This window comes from Babylonia areolata, chromosome 9, assembly GCF_041734735.1.
Source record: "Babylonia areolata isolate BAREFJ2019XMU chromosome 9, ASM4173473v1, whole genome shotgun sequence".
NCBI classification, from domain to species: domain Eukaryota; kingdom Metazoa; phylum Mollusca; class Gastropoda; order Neogastropoda; family Buccinidae; genus Babylonia; species Babylonia areolata.
In genome coordinates, this window is record NC_134884.1 from 27,394,249 (window position 1) to 27,411,748 (window position 17,500).

Here is a 17,500-nt window from a genome sequence, read left to right on the forward strand (position 1 = left end):
ACCCCCCCCCCCCCCCGCCCTTCTCTCTCTCTCCCTCTCTCTCTCCCTCCTTCTCCTGCCCCCTTCCCATCCTTTCCCTGACCCCACCCCCCCCCGACCCACCTACCCCCTTTCTCTTCTCTCTCTCTCTCTCTTTTTCTTTTCTCTCTCAGTGTTTGCCCGCCCGCCCTGTACTACTCCACGCTAGGCCTGTGCACCTGTGATAAGCCATATCATGAGGGTGATGGGCATAGCTGTACCTGACCCCGGCCGCAGGCAAGCAGGCAGGCAGGACCCAGGGTATGCAGGGAGGCCAGCAAAACGACCGTCGGGGGGTGCTGAACGTTTATCAGTGTGGGGTGCTATATATATATATATATTGTATTTGTATTCCTCTTTTTATCACAACAGATTTCTCTGTGTGAAATTCGTGCTGCTGTCCCCCAGGGGGAGAGAGCGCGTCGCTACACTACAGCGCCACCCCCTTTTTTTTTTTTCTTTTTTTCCTGCGTGCAGTTTTATTTGTTTTTCCAATCGAAGTTGATTTTTCTACGTAATTTTGCCAGGAACAACCCTTTGTTGCCGTGGGTTCTTTTACGTGCGCTAAGTGCATGCTGCACACGAGACCTCGGTTTATCGTCTCATCCGAATGACTAGCGTCCAGACCACCACTCAAGGTCTAGTGGAGGGGGAGAAGATATCGGCGGCTGAGCCGTGATTCGAACCAGCGCGCTCAGATTCTCTCGCTTCCTAGGCGGACGCGTTACCTCTGGGCCATCACTCCACTCACTATGTGTGTGTGTGTGTGTGTGTGTTTGGCTTTTCTTTTTTTTTTCTTTGTGTGTGTGTGTGTGTGTCCCTTGCATAGGTCGTATTTTCTCTTCATCATCATCACCACAACATTTTCATACTACTGGGTTTTTTTCATCAATACAGCGTAAATAAAAAGTATGTAACACATTTAGTCATTTCAGTACAAAAATCATACAGTATAGTAACTGTTTGCAAGGGTATTCTATATATGATAAAAGCAAAAGAAAAAAAAAGTAATTATTATGTGTGTTTTGTGTGTGTGGATGGCGATAGGTTTGCCTGCGAGGGGTGAGTGGAGGGTGGAGAATGGGGTGGGGCCGGGGTTGTGGGGGGGGGGGGACACGAACATTGTGGGAAGAGGGGTAGGGAGGGGCAGGACGGGTGCAGGGGCGTGAGGGAGAGACTGACAAAAGGATGACGGAGTTGTGGACAGGGGAGGAGAAGGAGAGGAGGAGCGGTTGTGGAAACACATCATGAATTCAATCAAGCGAAGAGCGAGAATGCCAGCTACTAAGGTTTAGGCATCAGGGATTCGCACTCACAGCCTTCAAGAGTCTGGAGTTGAGGCTGAGCTCAGCCAGCATCCACTTTCAAGAAGACACGTGTAATTTCTGCACCATTGGAGTGCAGTGGATTGCTCGTTCGGGTATGATTTGCAATACTCTCTCTCTCTCTCTCTCTCTCTCTCTCTCTCTCTCTCCAACCGAGCTATGAATTGTAACTACCAAGGGGTAAGCTGTCCTTGCAAGGGGCTGCTCGCGGCGTGAGCAGCTCGGCGGGGGGGGGGGGGGGGGGGGGGGGGGGGGGGCAGTGGTCAGTGTGTCCAGCCCATGACATTGATTGGCTGTCCGGCCTCCCAGCATCCCTTGCATCCCTGATTTCGAGGACTTTTTTCCCCTCCAGAATCTTGCCAGAGATTACTCACACAATGCCTTTTTTTTTTTTTTTTTTTTTTTTTTCCCCCCGCCGAGTGCTTGCTGCTGAGCACCAAAGACCACGCGTATGGGTTTATCGCTTCCTCTGAAAGGCTAGCACCCCCCCCCCCAGATCACCACCACCACCACCACCACTCATTCATTGTCCAGTGGACGTGAGGGAGGAAGAGAGGGACACAAACCCGTGGACTCTTTGCTTCCTGTTAACAGTCCGGGCGTTTCTACCAGCTCGGCAACCGGCACGTGTCTACGTTGAAGCCGAAATAAACAACCTGCTCAGGAGACTATCGGCGGAGTCAGTCCATTCTGGATTAGCCAGTTGATGAAATGGGAAGGCTGGGGGGATGGGCGTGTGTGTGTGTGTGGGGGGGGGATTGCTGGGGGGTAGGAGGAAAGTTTGGGACTGGTGAAGCGTGTGGTAGATAGTCGATAGTCAATTCCCTCCTGCTGCAACTCTCTCATGCATTGCCGGCAGTCGGCAGTGGTTCGAGGAGGGAGCATGGCAGATAGATAAAAAAGGCAGGTTTAGTGAGCCCCCCCCCCCACGAGGCAAAGGCGTGGTGGTGGTGGTGGTGGTGGTGTTGGACGTGATGAATAATTCTGTCCGAAAGCCATTGCCACCCTTATAATGCTAGAAATTCTGTCCCCGCCCGTGGTGACCAGCCTGGAGCCAGCTGCATTGCTCGGACGGAAGAGCCTAGTTATGGTCGTAACCCGCTACTAACGTGTGTGTCGTATGGAACTGACCAGTGGCGTAGTTCGTAGGCATTTAGCCACGTGTAACTGTCATAAAGTTAAGAGCCAAGCAATGCAGCTGGCACCGGGGCCGGCAAGGACAAGCACTACTGCTATACTGCTGTGACTGACTGACTAAGAGACTGGCTGTTCAGCGTGCCACACCCACCACCACCCTCCTTCCCCCTCCACACCAGCCACACTATACTCCTAATCGGTGCGGTCGTCGTCATCATCATCATCATCATCATCATCATCATCATCATCATCATCATTGCCTGTCTTTTGTCTGTCTGGCAGTGGGGAGTGGCAATTTGGTCAACATTGCTCGCTCTGTCTGTCTGTCTATCTATCTGTCTGTCTGTCTCTCTCTCTCACACACACACACACACACACACACACACTCACTCACTCACTCCCTCTCACTATCTCTCACTATCTGTCTCTCTCTGTCTGTCTGTCTGTTTGTGTCTGTCTGTCTGTCTGTCTCTCTCTCTCTCTCTCTCTCTCTCTCTCTCTCTCTCTCTCTCTGTGTGTGTGTGTGTGCGTGTGTGTGTTACTCGCTTCCGTTCCGTACAGATGTGAGCGATGTTGTGTCTCTCAGTTTGACGCTGTGTTATACTCGTACATTATACATGTATTAAGTATTCAGTATAACTACATTTATATGCGTACATGTTTGTGTGTCTCTTAGAACAACGGCAGATGTGTAAGTCGGCCAAAGTGCTAATATCTTCACCGTTGGAAAATAAAGATTCATTCATTCATTCATTCATTCATTCATTCTCTCTCTCTCTCTCTCTCTCTCTCTCTCTCTCTCTCTCTCTCTCTCTCTCTCTCTCTCTCTCTTCCCTCCCTTTTCCTCGCTTTTTTTTTTTTTTTTAATTTCCCTCTCTCTCTCGCTCTCCTTCCTTGTAGACAATTCTGACGGCTGTATTATGTACTGTGCGTGCTGTGTGGGGCAGACTGCAGGCTTAACTCTGTAATGACTTGTGACGCTCGGCTGCCTTTTCAATTTTCCCTGGACGAGAGGGGGCTTTCGGCGTGAAGGAATCAGTCGTGAACTTATAGGGGGTTGGGGGGGGGGGGGGATGAATGAATACCTTACCTTACCTATATATCTATCAGTCTAGCACTGACGGTGTTGTGTAGTAGTGTTGGAGATAAGTTTTGTCGCCCCAGCTGTAGAACTTTTACATCCCACCCCCCCACCCACCCCACATCCCCACCCACCACCACCACCACCTCAGTCCCCAAATGCCCTAGTCCTTTCCATCTCCCCACTTCGGAAGACTTTGGGATGGTGGAGTGGGTGGGTGATGGGGGGTGGGTGGGGATGTGGATGTGTGGTGGTGGTGGTTGGGTGTGGGGGTGAGTGGGTGTGTGGTAGTGGTGGTTGAGGGGGAGGACTTGATAAACCGATTACTGGCCGCTTGCCCGATTCATGAATACTTCATATAGCTACTGCTGCTGCTGCTGTGGTGGTCCCCCCCTGCTCCTCCTCCCCCCCCCCCCCCCCCCCCCCCCCCCCCCCCCCCCCCCCCCGCACCCCCCTCCCCCTTCCTTTCTCCATCCACCTTCCTTTCCTCCCTAAAGAGACTGCTGGCTCATGAATAGTCAATGGCGTTTTGTCTCGCTCTGTCTCTCTTTCTTGTCTCTCGTCACTCACTCTCAGACTGTGTCTCTCTCTCTCTATGCCTGTGTCTCTGTCGTCCTGTTTCTCTGTCTCCGTCTTCCTGTTTGTTTGTCTCTGTTTCCGTCTGTCTCTTTGCTTCTATATATCTCTCTGTCTCTCACTGTCTCTATCCATCTGCCTCCCTCTCTGTCTCCCTCGCTGTCTCTGTCTGTTTCTGTGTGTGTGTGTGTCTCCCTCTGTCTCTGTCTCTCTTTCTGTGCCCCCCCCCCCACACACACACCACACACACACACGCACCCCTGCCCACCCCAAATCTTCTGTGCTTGATGTACTCGATGACTCGGCTTCTGTGAATAGGATAGTGCTGAGGAGTATGTGTTATGTGCGTGTGTGTTTGGAGGGGGGGGGGGGGGGCGTGTGTGTGTGTGTGAGTGAGCGTGCGTGTTTGTTATGATGATCGCTTAGAGAGAGAGAGAGAGACAGAGAGGTGGGGAGGGGTAGGGAGAGGAGGGAGGGGGTGAGTGCCAAATCTGGCAACACTTTTATTGGAACAGACGGGGGGGAGTAACTTGATTATTTACTGTTTATTTTCTCTGTTGCTCTGTCTCTCAATCTCGGTCTCAGTTTCAGCCCTTTCCTTTCTTTCTTTCTCTTTCTCTCTCTCTCTCTCCTTCTGGCAGACTGCACTCGTACTCGCTGGGCACACAAAAAGGATGGATTCTTGCACGCGCACTCGCGCTCGAGTGTGTGTCTGTCTGTCTGTGAGTACGCGTTCGTGGATGGATGGATGGGTGGGTTGGTTCATGAGAAAAAACAGAGGGTGAGGCGGTGACAGAGAGAGAGATGAGATGAGATGGGAGGGTGGCCCTGGGTATATTACCCCCCCCCCCCCCCCCCCCCAAGCCCTACTGTGAGCCTTTAAAGAGCTGTGATGGCAATAACGATAGATTGTGCGCGACCATGTAGAGGTCGCTGGGTAGAGAAAGAGAGAGAGAGAGTAACGGAGAGACACACAGAGAGAGAGAGAGAGAGGCGCATATATATATATATATATATATATATATTAAGTTAATCAAGATACCGATACCGTTCCTCCCCATCTAGCTCATGAATTCTTTTTTCAGTCTCTGCCTGTCTGTTTGTATACATATCTGTTTGTATGTCTGTCTGTGTGTGTGTGTGTCTTCTCTCTCTCTCTCTCTCTCTCTCTCTCACTATATATATATATATATGTGTGTGTGTGTGTGTGTGTGTGTTTGTGCGTGCGCGCGCGTATGTTTTTATATATACATAGAAATGTATGTAATCTTTCCCTCTCCTCTGCTCCACTCCTGCTCCCTTTTCCAGTCTCCCTCTCTCCTCCCCGTATCTCTATCACTCTCTCTGTCTCCTCGCCTTGTCTTTATGTCTCTTTCTGCCTTTCCCTTTCAGTCTCTGTCTCTCTCTCTCTCTCTGTCTCTCTTTCTCTTTGTCTGTCTCTCTCTCTCTCTCTCTCTCTCTCTCTCTCTCTCTCTCTGTCTCCCTGCCTCACTGTCTCAGTCTCATTGTCTCAATCTATCTCTGTCTCTGTGTTTCTCTCGTCTTTCTGTTTCTCTCTGTCTCACTGTTTCTCTCTGTCCCTCTGTGTGTGTGTGTCTGTCTGTCTGTCTGTCTCTCTCTCTTTCTCTTTGTCTCTGTCTCTGTCTCTCTCTTTCTCTCTATCTCTGTCTCCCTGTCTCAGTCTCTTTGTCTCAATCTATCTCTGTCTCTCCGTTTCTCTCTGTCTTTCTGTTTCTCTCTGTCTCTCTGTTTCTCTCTGTTCCTCTGTGTGTGTGTGTCTGTCTGTCTGTCTCTCTCTCTGTCTCTCTGTCTCCCTCCCCCCCCCCTCCCTCCCTGTCTCTCCACGCATCGTTTAACTGGCAGAACGCCTCATTGCTCAGGACCCTGTCCACAGTCCATCTGACAGCGGTCACTCACTGACCACAGCGAGGGAGACGAGGAGGCTTGGGGGACGTTACTGTTCTGTTACATTCGGTGTGTGTGTGTGTGTGTCTGTGTGTCTGTCTGTGTTGTGTGTTATGTATTTGTTTTTTTGTTGTTGTTGTTTTTTGCTTGTTTTTAACGTCCGACATCACCCTGACCTCAGGTTAAATCGACGTATGGCCCACACACATACCCGAATGACGGAAGAAAAAAAAATCTTATGCAGGCGTGCATGTGTGTGTGTGTGTGTGTGTGTAGTGCGGAGGGGAAAGACCTATATTATACCGACACCCAACCCAAAATGACATCACGTTATAAAAAAAGGGGGCCGGGGGGGAAGTGGAGGAGGGGGGGAGGCGAAAGTAATGATTTGTTATCGTCGTTTTTGGCTGTCTTGAGATTCGATTCGAACTCTCAGTAAACTAAAACTCGTCCACCACCACCACCACCAACCGCCTCCTCTTCCTTGCTCTCTCTTCTTTCTCTCTTCTCTTCTTTCTCCTCTTCTTTCTTGTTCGGTGTGCCCAGCACAAGGCAGTCCAGTGGAATTTATCAGAGTCCAGACATCATAATATTTGGAACGATTTGCTGTCTGTCCGGGTGTACGTACCATTGTTCTTCCCCCCCCCCCCCCCCTCTCCCAACGGTCTTTTCGGTGAGTTTATAAACTGGACCTTAGTCGCCGCATCCCGGACTTGATGCAAGCATACAGAAGCGTTAAAACACACACGCAAACACACACACACACACACACACACACACACACACACACACACACACACACACAACGACAGAGAACCATGGCTTCTTTCAGAAGGTCCAGGATGGTCTTAGGGCAGTTCTTTCTTTTGTCCAACCCACTGAGACATAATATATATATATATATATATATATATATATATATATATATATATATATATATATATGTGTGTGTGTGTGTGTGTGTGTGTGTGTTTACACCAGGGACTTTTCCAGCAATCATTCTGCTGTTGGTCTCTTATCATTGACTTAAGGCAGTACAAAGCTGGCAGCGGTCCTTGTCACAGGTTGTTGTTGCCTGTGCGGATAGAATTCGCAGCGCATGACCCAGGGCATTGGCCGTATTGTTCACAGAGTATGGTCCAACTGCTTCTACTACTACGGGGGGGGGGGGGGGAGGTGTTGCGGGCAGGTGGGGTGGGGGGAAGGGATGGAAGTTGGCGATCTGCTGCGGCAAGACGGATTCCATGGAAGGCCTCAGGAGCATGAGCATGCCAGAGCAGTTGTGTGAAGGCAGGGAAGGGTTGTAAATCTCTTATCCCTTAGTGATGTATGTATGTGCATAGATCTTTGTGGAGCTTGGGGGGGACCAGTGTTTTGCTTCTGGCTGGTGGCCCCCGTACCACGGGGGGGATGTATTGTTTTGTGTCGTGGGGGTGACGGCGTAGTGCAGTGCAGTGCAGTGCAGGGCAGGGTCGATGGAGAGGTCTCCACCCATTCGTCACCTTTTTATCTCTTGCTGTCTCTCTCTGTCTCTCTGTCCCCGTGTCTCTAGCTCTGTCTGTCTGTCTGGTTGTCTGTATGTGTTTCTCTGTGTGTGTGTGTGTGTCTTTTCTGTGTCTCTGTCTGTCTGTCTCTCTCTCTCTCTTTCTCTCTCCCTCTTTCTCTCTCTCCTCTCCTTATCTTTCTGTCTTTTCTCTCTGTCTGTTCCCATGCTTTTGTCTTTCCCAGTTTCCCAATTCCTTCTCCCTCCCCCCCCCCCCCCCCGCTCCCCCCCAACCACTACCCCCCTTCATCTTCCTTTCTCGCCCTTCTCTTTTCCCATTTGTCTCTCTCTCTCTCTCTCTCTCTCTCTCTCTCTCTCTCTCCCTCTGTCTCTCTCTCTCTCTTCCCCTCTCCCCCCATCTCTCTCTTCCACTCTCTCTGTCTCTCCCTCTCTCTGTCTTCCCCACCCCCTCCCTCTCCCTCTCCCTCTCCCTCTTCCTCTCCCCCTCCCTCTCCCCCTCCCTCCTCTCTCTTCCCCTCTCCCTCCCCCCCTCTCTCTCTCTCCCTCTCACTCTGGGATCGTTAATAACCCTGTGCTGGCACTAGCACCACTACAGCCGGCTGTATATACGAAAGACGGGCCGGGGGTGACGATGTGAAAGCAGATTGACTGACTTGCTTACTGATGAAGGAGAAGACGAATAGGTGTGGGTGAGTGGAGGTGGTGAGTGTGTGTCTTGTGGGGGAGGAGGGGGGGAGGGTTTGAGGAATAGTGTGGTTGAAGGGGGCGGGGGGGGTGGATGGATGTGTTTGTGTGTGTGTGTGTGGTGGAGGTCGGGGTGGGGGGGGAGTTGGTTGAGGAATAGGTGGGTGAAGGGAGGTGGGTTGATCTGGCGTGCGGAAGAGTTAAAAAGAGTTATTGATATATATATATATATAATTTCAATGAAACGAGAAGTTAGATTCAAGAATGATAATACAAGTGAATTAAATGCATACAGACATACACACACGCGCGCGCGCACACACACACACACACACACACACACACACACACACACACTGCAAAGTAAAAAAAACAAAAAAAAACACCACAAACAAAAATAATAATGATGATGATGATGATGCAGTTCCACAACCACCTCCTCCTCCCCCAACTCCCTTTTTACCCCCCACCCCCACCCCCCTTAACCAAAAAAGGGAGGGAAAAAAAGTGACTGCTCCAGACGGTCAGATAGTAGTGTCCGAAGAGCCTCGACCTCGTAGGTAGCCTTGAAGGCACTTTGGTGGTAACTTTGTCTTAGTGGAAAATGTATGATGATAAGAGGAGAGGCGGTCGGCAAAGGCAAAAGCTCCTGAATTCGCCACTTCACATGCTTAGACTGCATGTATGGCTGATAATTTACACTCTCATATCAGAGTTCAGTTGTGGGCTGCTTGGGAGGTGTTGGTGAATGTTCTTGTATTTCTTCTTCAACTTTCTTTCCTTTTTTTTCTTCTTCTTCTTCACCTTCCCCCCTCCTGTTTTCTTTCATTTTGTTCTGTTTATCTTTCAAGGGGTTTAGAGTGAGGGGAATGGAGTGTTCGGAGTGATACCACTTCATAGCGGCCCCTGACCCGAGTTAATCAGGCTCAAGGGTGGTGGCTGCTCTCGCTCTCTCTCTCTCTCTCTCTCTCTCTCTCTCTCTCTCTCTCTGCGTCTCTGTCTCCGTGTCTGTCTCTGTCCTCCCCCTCTGTCACTGTTACTGTTTCCGTCTCTGCCTGTGTTTCTTCCTCTCTGTCCCTCTCTTCTCCGTCTCACTGTCTCTGTGTGTCTGTTTCTGTCTCTCTCTCTCTGCCTCTCTCTCTCTCTCTCTCTCTCTCTCTCTCTCTCTCTCTCGGTCTTGATGAATATATAAAGATATTTACATATCTATTTTCAAGCACCACTTCACATCGTATTGCCAGCAACTCTTCTCTTCCACTTCATTGACGGTTTCCTTGATGAGAACTTTGATGATGATGATGATGACGGTGGTGACGATGCTACTAACGCAGCACGCGATTGGAGACGGACCTGCTAGCTATGCGGGGATGAGAGAGAGACCGGAGAGAGAGAGAGAGGGTGAAGAGAGACAGAGAGAGGTGGGGGTGGGGTTGAGAGATTTTTTGGGGTGTGTTGGGGTTTAAGAGGGTCCCCCTCAAACAAGAGGGGTATCTCCGGAAGGTTATCTGAAGCAGCTGGGAACACCTGTGGCTGGGAAACTGTTATGTCGGCTGGATGGAGAGGGAGGAGGGGTGAATACACAGGTAAAAAAATAAAATAAAATAAAAAAGGTGCACAATTTGCTTCCCAAACCTCTCCTCCCCCACCGCCACACACACACCCATACACACACACACATACACACACACACACACACATACACTCTCACACACGCACGCACGCACGCACGCACGCACGCACACACACACACACACACACACACACACACACACACACACACACACACACACACACACACACACACACACACCTTCAACAGCCTGGCACTTCCAAATTCCAGATACATTCATCCCACTTTCATCCTCTACAGCTTTCTCTCTACAAATTTCCTGCTCGCATCTCTCTCTCTCTCTCTCTGTTCCACGTTGTTTTCCATCCATCCAGCTTTCTCTCTCCTTTTTTTTATTTTTTTTTTTTTTTTTTTAATAATTATCCTCTCCCCTCCCTTCTCCTCCCCATGGCACGGAATCCCCCCTTTTACTTCAGCCGCGACCCAACCTAGATTCTTCCGCGATTCTTATTGGGTGAAGACGTTTACATTGTTTTTCCCGATTTCCTCGTAATTATCACCTGGAGAATGGTGTGTTTGAGAGAAAACAGACACGACCACGTGTGTGTGTGTCTTGCGGAAGAATGGGGCGTGAGCACAGGGGAGTTGACCCTTTGTGGTGTGTGGGGTATCATTCATGACTCGGTGTGTGTGTGTGTGTGTCTGTGTGTGTGCGCGCGCGCGTGCGTGCGTGTATGTGTGTGTGTGTGTGTGTGTGTGTGTGCATGCGTGCGTGAGAGAGAGAGAGAGAGAAACCACTTTGGAGAATCCACTTTGTGTGTGTGTGTGTGTGTGTGTGTAATAGAGAGAATGGGATATATATGTGTTTGGGTGTGCCTATTTACGTGAAAAAGCTTTTCTTTTGTTCAAAGTTTGCCATCACCTTCTTCTTTTGAACTATCAGCTCTCGAGACATGTTTTTCATACCCCGACCCCCACACCCCACTCTCCGACCCCCACCCACCACCCACACCCCTTCGTCAGCCTTACACCTACCTTTACACAACACACACACACACACACACACACACACACACACACACACACACACACCCATCCTCCTTCCCAAAAATACACTAGTAGATAAATAAATCTCTTCAATCCCGATATATACGACGGCTTCCTCACCATCAACCCCCCCCCCTCCCCCATGCCCCTCCCCCTCCCTCACACACACACCATCTCCTATCTCTCCCCCCCCCCCAACACCCCCCTTCTCCTCCTTCCCCACACACACACACTTACCTTTCCCACCATGTCAACGCACGTGTACCTCTCATAAGTCACACTCCCACTCAAGAAGAGAGGTGGAAATGGGGAAGGAGGGGGTGAGGGAGGGGTTACGGAGAGGATGGGGGTGGGGGGGGGTGGACTGTGTGGTGGTGGTAGTAGTAGAATGCTAAAAGAGAGGGGGCAAGGGTGGGGGGGCCGTGGGTTGAAGAGGGCTTGTTGGGGTCTATGATAGGGTTTATCTTCAAAAGCTGGGGTCTTGGGCACTGGCCAAGGCGCGCGAACTTCGTCATGTGTGAGTGTGTGTGTTTGTGGTATGGTGGTGGTGGTGGTAGAGGTGGTGGATGGTTTGTGTGGTGGTGCTGCTGCTGATGGTGAACGTGTTGATGTTTGTACACGTATGTATGGTGGTGGTGGTGGTGGTGGTAGTGCTTTTCTTCTTCTTCTTCTTCTTCTTCTTCTACTACTACTACTGTTTTTTCTCATGGGTTCTCTCTCTCTCTCTCTCTCTCTCTCTCTCTCTCTCTCTCTCTCTCTCTCTCTCTCCCTCTCTCTCTTCCTCCCCTCTCTCTCTCCCTCCCTCCCTCTCTCTCTCTCTCTCTCTCTTTTCCTCTCTCTTCCTCCCTCCCTTCCTCTCTCTCTCCCTCTCTCTCTCTCTCTCTCTCTCTCTGTTCTCCCCCCCCCTCCACCTCTTTCGTCCCTCTTCCACCCCCTCCCCTCTCCCCTTACTTCCGACTCCTCCCTTCCTAGCCTAACCCAGCCCCCATTCTTACACACAGAGAGAGAGAGAGAGAGAGAGCTTACAATGTTTGGCCTCTCTATCCATCGGCGTTCCAAGAGAAGGGGGGGGAAGTCTTTTGAAGTGAGCTTGGCTGTCGGCGGTGTGTTTGAAGCGGCGGTGCCGAGGTGTGTGTGAGGTAATGGAGACCGGAGCGTGACAAGCCGGGCCCATCATACCTGTACTGGTTCAGATACTGCCTGTTGTTGTCTGCCACCAGCATATTATATAATTTTTTTAGTATAGCACTGCCCGCTACTTGAGTGACAGACATGTTCGTTTGTAGGTGCCGGTATAATAGGGCGCCAGTGTGACTGTAGGTCTGCCCTATTTTGCCCTGTGTATCTAGACAGCGGTCTGTTTGTTGTTACCAGTAAGGCTGTGTTTACCGGTGATTCGATTTGAATAAGTCTGACGTGGGCTAGGCTTCCAGTACGTCCGTGGGTTTCCAGTGAGAACTGTTGTTGTTTCCGGTTAGGCTTCTGGAGCCAGTTGCATTGCTCGGACGGAAGAGCCTAGTATGGTCGTAACCCGCTACTAACTTGTGTGTCGTATGGAACTGACCAATGGCGTAGTTCGGTCAGCGTAGGCATTTAGTCACGTGTTAACTGTCAAAAAGGTAGAACCAAGCAATGCAACTACTGGCACCTGGAGAGAAATGTTGTCACCGTCAAGGCTGTAAGAACTGTTGTTATCGGTGTTTGACTGCTAGAGAGAACCGTTGTTGCCGGCTAGGCTTCAGGAGGGAACGTATGTTGCAGATTAGGCTGCTGGAGAGAAATGCTGTTAGCGGTTAGGCTTCCAGAGAAGCCTGTTGTTGTTAATGGCAAGACTGCTAGGACGTGTTGTTACCGTTAAGGCTGAGAGAGAGAGACAGACAGACAGACAGAGAGACTTTTTGGTTGCTTCCGGTAACGACTTGCAAGGGAGACTAGTGATAGACCTGCGGTGAGACTGGTCGAGATATATATATATATACACACACATATCGGTGCCGGTATTTCGCCAGCCAGGGAAGAAGCAGAAGAAGAAGCTGAATAAGTTGTTGGGGAGAGATATAATGATAGACCTGTTGTCTGGCTGTGGCCTCTCATTGGTTGCCTGTTCTGCAGGTAACAGGGGGTGAGTGGGGGGGCGGGGGGGGGGGGCGGAGCGAGAAGGCATGCAGACAGGACGTGATAACCAAGCTGACTATCAGGTTGGAGGTGGGGTGGGGTGGGGGGAGATTGGAGGGGGGGAGGTGAGGGGGCTGTGTGTGAGGCTGTTTGTTCCTGGTTTATGGTTTCGTCAGGGGAATGGGGAAATTTTTGTGAAAGAAAGGTCAGGAAAGGAAAGAAAGAAAAGGAAAGAATGAAGAAAAAAAAAAAGACCGATTGCAAGCTGTCTTGTGCGTCTTGGGTCTTTGGTGTTTACGTGGGTGGTCATGCTCTTCTTCTTCTTCTTCTTCTTCTTCGTCACACACACATACACACATTCTCTCTCTCTCTCTCTCTCTCTCTCTCTCCCCCCCCCCCTCCCCCCCCCCCGCCCCCCCCCCCCCCCCCCCCCCGACCTGTAGATAGAAAGTCAGATATCCGAAAAAGAAGTGTTTAAATCCGATCTCTCTCTCTCTCTCTCTCTATATATATATATATATATATATATATATATCTGTCTGCATATATGTATATTTAGTTTTAATCTATATGATTTTGTTTATAATTGTGCTTGCGTGTGTGTCTGTCAGTCTGTCTGTCTGTGTGTTTAACGCCCATTAACATAAGATACTGTCTTGAAAACATGTCATTTTTAACAAATGTTTGTAAAAAGCGAGCGCTACTGTGGGTTGGGTGGGGTGAGGGGGGGGGGAAGCATGGGCATAAAATAAAAAATTAAATTTAAAAAAAAAGGAAAGGAAAAGAAAAAAGAAGAAGGAAAAAAAAAAAAAACGAAAGCAAACCAAATAATCACGTAATTACATCCACCCCTATACACCTGTGGCTGTCCATGCCGTCGTTAAGAATTGCGCTGGTCTTGGTACGAAGAAGAATGTTTCTGCTGAAAGCCTCTCGGGGGAAAACAGAAAAAAAAAAAAAAAAAGGAGAGAGAGAGAGAGAGTTGAGGCTAGGAGAGAGATATCATGTGACCAGCATCTTCTTTTGACTGAAGATTGGTCCTTCTGTGCAAAAGACGAGTCTAAAAGGATAGAGGTGGGGGAGGGGGAGGGGTGCTTGGCTGAAAGCAGGGAGAGACAGGAGGAAGGAGGTGGGGGGGAGAGAGAGAAGGGAGGGAGAGAGGGGAATGGATGAGGGAAGACGGTGGAAGGAAGATATATATATATATATATATATATATATATATATATATATATATATATAATATAAATTAATACATGCATACATATAGTATGATACACTTACATATATATAGGTGCACCAAATACAACCTCCCGACCGCCCCCCCCCCCCCCTCTTCCTCCTCCCCCCTCCAAAAATAAAATCCAGATAGGAAATTCCCATATCTCACGGTGCTTTCCAGCACACACACACACACACACACACACACACACACACACACACACACACACACACACACCACACACACACACACCACACACCACACACACACACACACACACACACACACACACACACACACACACACCACACACACACACCACACACACACACACACACACACACACCCCACACACCACACACACACACACACACACACACACACACACACACACACACACACACACACCTGTTGCTCGTAATGCTGTCAGGTCGTGCTCAAGATTGCGGTGTTAAAAGCCAAGACGTGGATACAGCTAGCCTGTGGGGAGAGAGACACAGACACAGAGAGAGAGACAGAGACACAGAGAAAGAGAGATTTAAACTTGTGATCTTTCTTTGGGGAGAGGGGGGGGGGGGATGGACATACAAACGTGCATGCTTGTTTACTGGTACAAAATATTAAACCTGTGATAATGTCGGTGGCAGACAACTCTCACAACAGTGTTCCTATACCCTGTAACGGCAGCTCTTCGGCGCACTCCATTCCTCCATTCCTTCATTCCTCCCCCTCCCCCATTTATCCCCCCACGTCCCCCACCCCCACCCCACCCCCTCCCCCTTTCTGCCCCCATCCCACCCCACCACCTTTCCCAACCCCTCCTTTACCCAAAATGCTATGATCTTCAGAGCCTGAAGAGGTTTAAAAGCTTGGGAATACAGTTCCTCCTCCTACCTTTTGTCGTTACCCTTTCTCCACAAAATAAGGCAGTGATCTTCAAGGGAAAGGGGGTTGTTTGTTTTGTTTGGTTTTAGTTTTGTTTGGTTTTGCTTTTTGTTGTTGTTGTGTTTTTTTTTCCCCCCTCTTTTTTCCCCCTTTTTTTTATACCTAGAAATACAGCCCCCTCTGTTCTCTGTCTCAAGTGCCTGTTGGCATACCTGGTGGCTGGGGGGGCAAAGGTTTCCCGTCTTTTAAAGAACTGTGGTTAGTGTTAAAAGCCGAAACGTACTACTATAGCTTAACGCTGCCCCCCGCCACCCCCTCTTCCTCCTCCCTCCCAGTCTTGTGGAGGATAGAAGAAGAAGAAGTAAACACTTGGCATACCTTTTGTTGGCAGGTGTTCTCAACTTCAAAGGGAAGAATGATAAAAGCTGTAACGCGCCCTGCCCTGTCTTGACTTGGGAGTCCTTTGCATGGAGTAGAATGTCTTGTCTTGTCTTGTCTTGTTGGTGGGTGGTGATCGCGAGTCGTTTTTTCTTTTCCTCCACGTGGATTGGGGGGTGTGGTAAAAACCTGTAATGTGGTCCTGTTTTGTTTCCTTTTAGCCAACGTATCAATGTCAGTTATGCTGTGAATGTTCCTGCGTTAAACTTAGTGGCGAGGAAGGGAGAGATCGAGAGAGAGAGAGCGTCGGAACAATACATCTGTTATTTTAGTGTGTCCGTCCTCTGCTCTGTTGATATCGCCATGTCAGGAGTTGTGTGTTTGAATCCTGGACCTGCCACTAGGACCCCTGCCTCCAGCTTAACCCCGAACCCCCCCCCCCCCCCACACCCCCACCCCTCTCCCCCCCCCCCCCCTCATGAGTTGCCCAGTCTTGATGCGCTGTCATTATGGATGTTTCTTTTTTTTTTTTTTTCTTTTTTTTCTCTTCTCTTTTCTTTTATCCTTTTTTCTGCATGAAGGGAGTGTGTAGGTTTTGTCTGTCATTGAATGCAGCAACATTGTATTGTATTGTATTGTGATGTGTGCCTACTTTTTTTTCGGGGTTTTTTTTTTGTTGTTGTTGTTGTTTGTTTTGTTTTTTTGTTAATGACGGACCTCAAGATGGGTATAGTATTTGTGACCATGTTTTTATTGTTGTTGTTGTTATGTAAGAGTAAGATATTACTTAGCGATGTTTTAAGTATTTTAGGCAGATTTGGAGTGGATCTAGGTGTTGTTTGTTTGTTTGTTTGTTTGTTTGTTTTTGTTTGTTTGTTTTGAGAAGGGAAATGTACATAATCATTACGAACGCAATTGTGCGTGAGTGCGTGCGTGCGTGCGTGCTTGTTTTTTGTTTTTGTTTTTTTGTTTGTTTGTTTTTTTAATTATTTTTATATCAGACCACACTGTTTAATCATTGTGTCTTTGTCTCTGTGTGTTTGCAGGAGCTGTCGATATGTTTGGAAGACAAGTGCGGAAGCGTGCCTCTGAGAGGTAAGTGATAATCACTGTCATCATCGAGTCTGGGCTGTGTGTGACTCCGTTAGTTAACAAGACTTAGTGTGTGTAGTGTGCATTGGCTTCTTTCGGTTCTCCTCCTCATTCTCCTTCTATTCTCCTCCAGCTCCTCTTTCTTCTTCCTCTTCTCCTCCTCTTCCTCCTTCTTCTTCATCTTCTTCTGCTTCTTCTTCTTCTTCTTCTCCATCATCTACATCATCTTTTATTTTAGATTTGTTTGGTTTTTTTAATTTCCTTTTTTTCCTCCCCTTTTGTTTATTGATTTATTTGTAATTTATTCGTTTTATTTTTCTGTTCATTTTGTTGCTGCTGCTGCTGCTTCTCCATCCCCCTCTTCCACCCCTCCTCCTTCCTCCTCTTCTTCCTCTTCCTCATCCCCCTGCCCCCCCCCCCCCTTCCCCACATTCTTCTCCTCCCATTCTACTCCGCTTTCTCCTCTCCTCCTCCCTCTAATCTGCTTCTCCCTCTCTTCCTCGTCCCGTCCACCACCACCACCACCACCACCACCCCTTTTCTCTCCCCCACTCCTCTCGCCCCGCCCCTTCCCTACCCTCTTTTCCCTCTCCTTTCCTCTTTGCTCATCCGCTGTGAACGGTTGGTTATCGTAGCCCGGAAGTGAGTGCCTTTTTTTTTTTAGTCACAGCAAAATACGTTTCAAACATGAACGTCTGTGTTGCCTAAATATCTCTTATATGTATTGCCCCATGATCAGTAGTGAAATCCTTATTGTAGTGATTTTGAATGTGTTTTTTTTTCTTTCTTTCTTTCTTTCTTCTTCTGTTTTTTGCATCGCTTTTTTTTTTTCTTATCTTTTCTATCATTCCATTGCCATGTCGCTCTCTCTCTCTGTCCGTCTTGTTTTGTCTTTCTGCACACAGACATTAATAGGTCGCATTCCTTCAGGCGATTCTCTCTCTCTCTCTCTCTCTCTTCT

General features: G+C 49.0%; 1 protein-coding gene across 4 annotated transcripts in view; it reads left to right on the plus strand.

Moving 5' to 3' along the window:
- Positions 1-17,500, plus strand: part of LOC143286177 (uncharacterized) — a 180,234-nt gene that overhangs the window by 75,209 nt on the left and 87,525 nt on the right. For all 4 annotated transcript variants that reach the window (XM_076593795.1, XM_076593796.1, XM_076593797.1 and 1 more), the window contains one exon: positions 16,494-16,542. In XM_076593795.1, the coding sequence (XP_076449910.1) occupies positions 16,494-16,542 (49 nt within the window). The remainder of the gene's footprint in view (positions 1-16,493; positions 16,543-17,500) is intronic.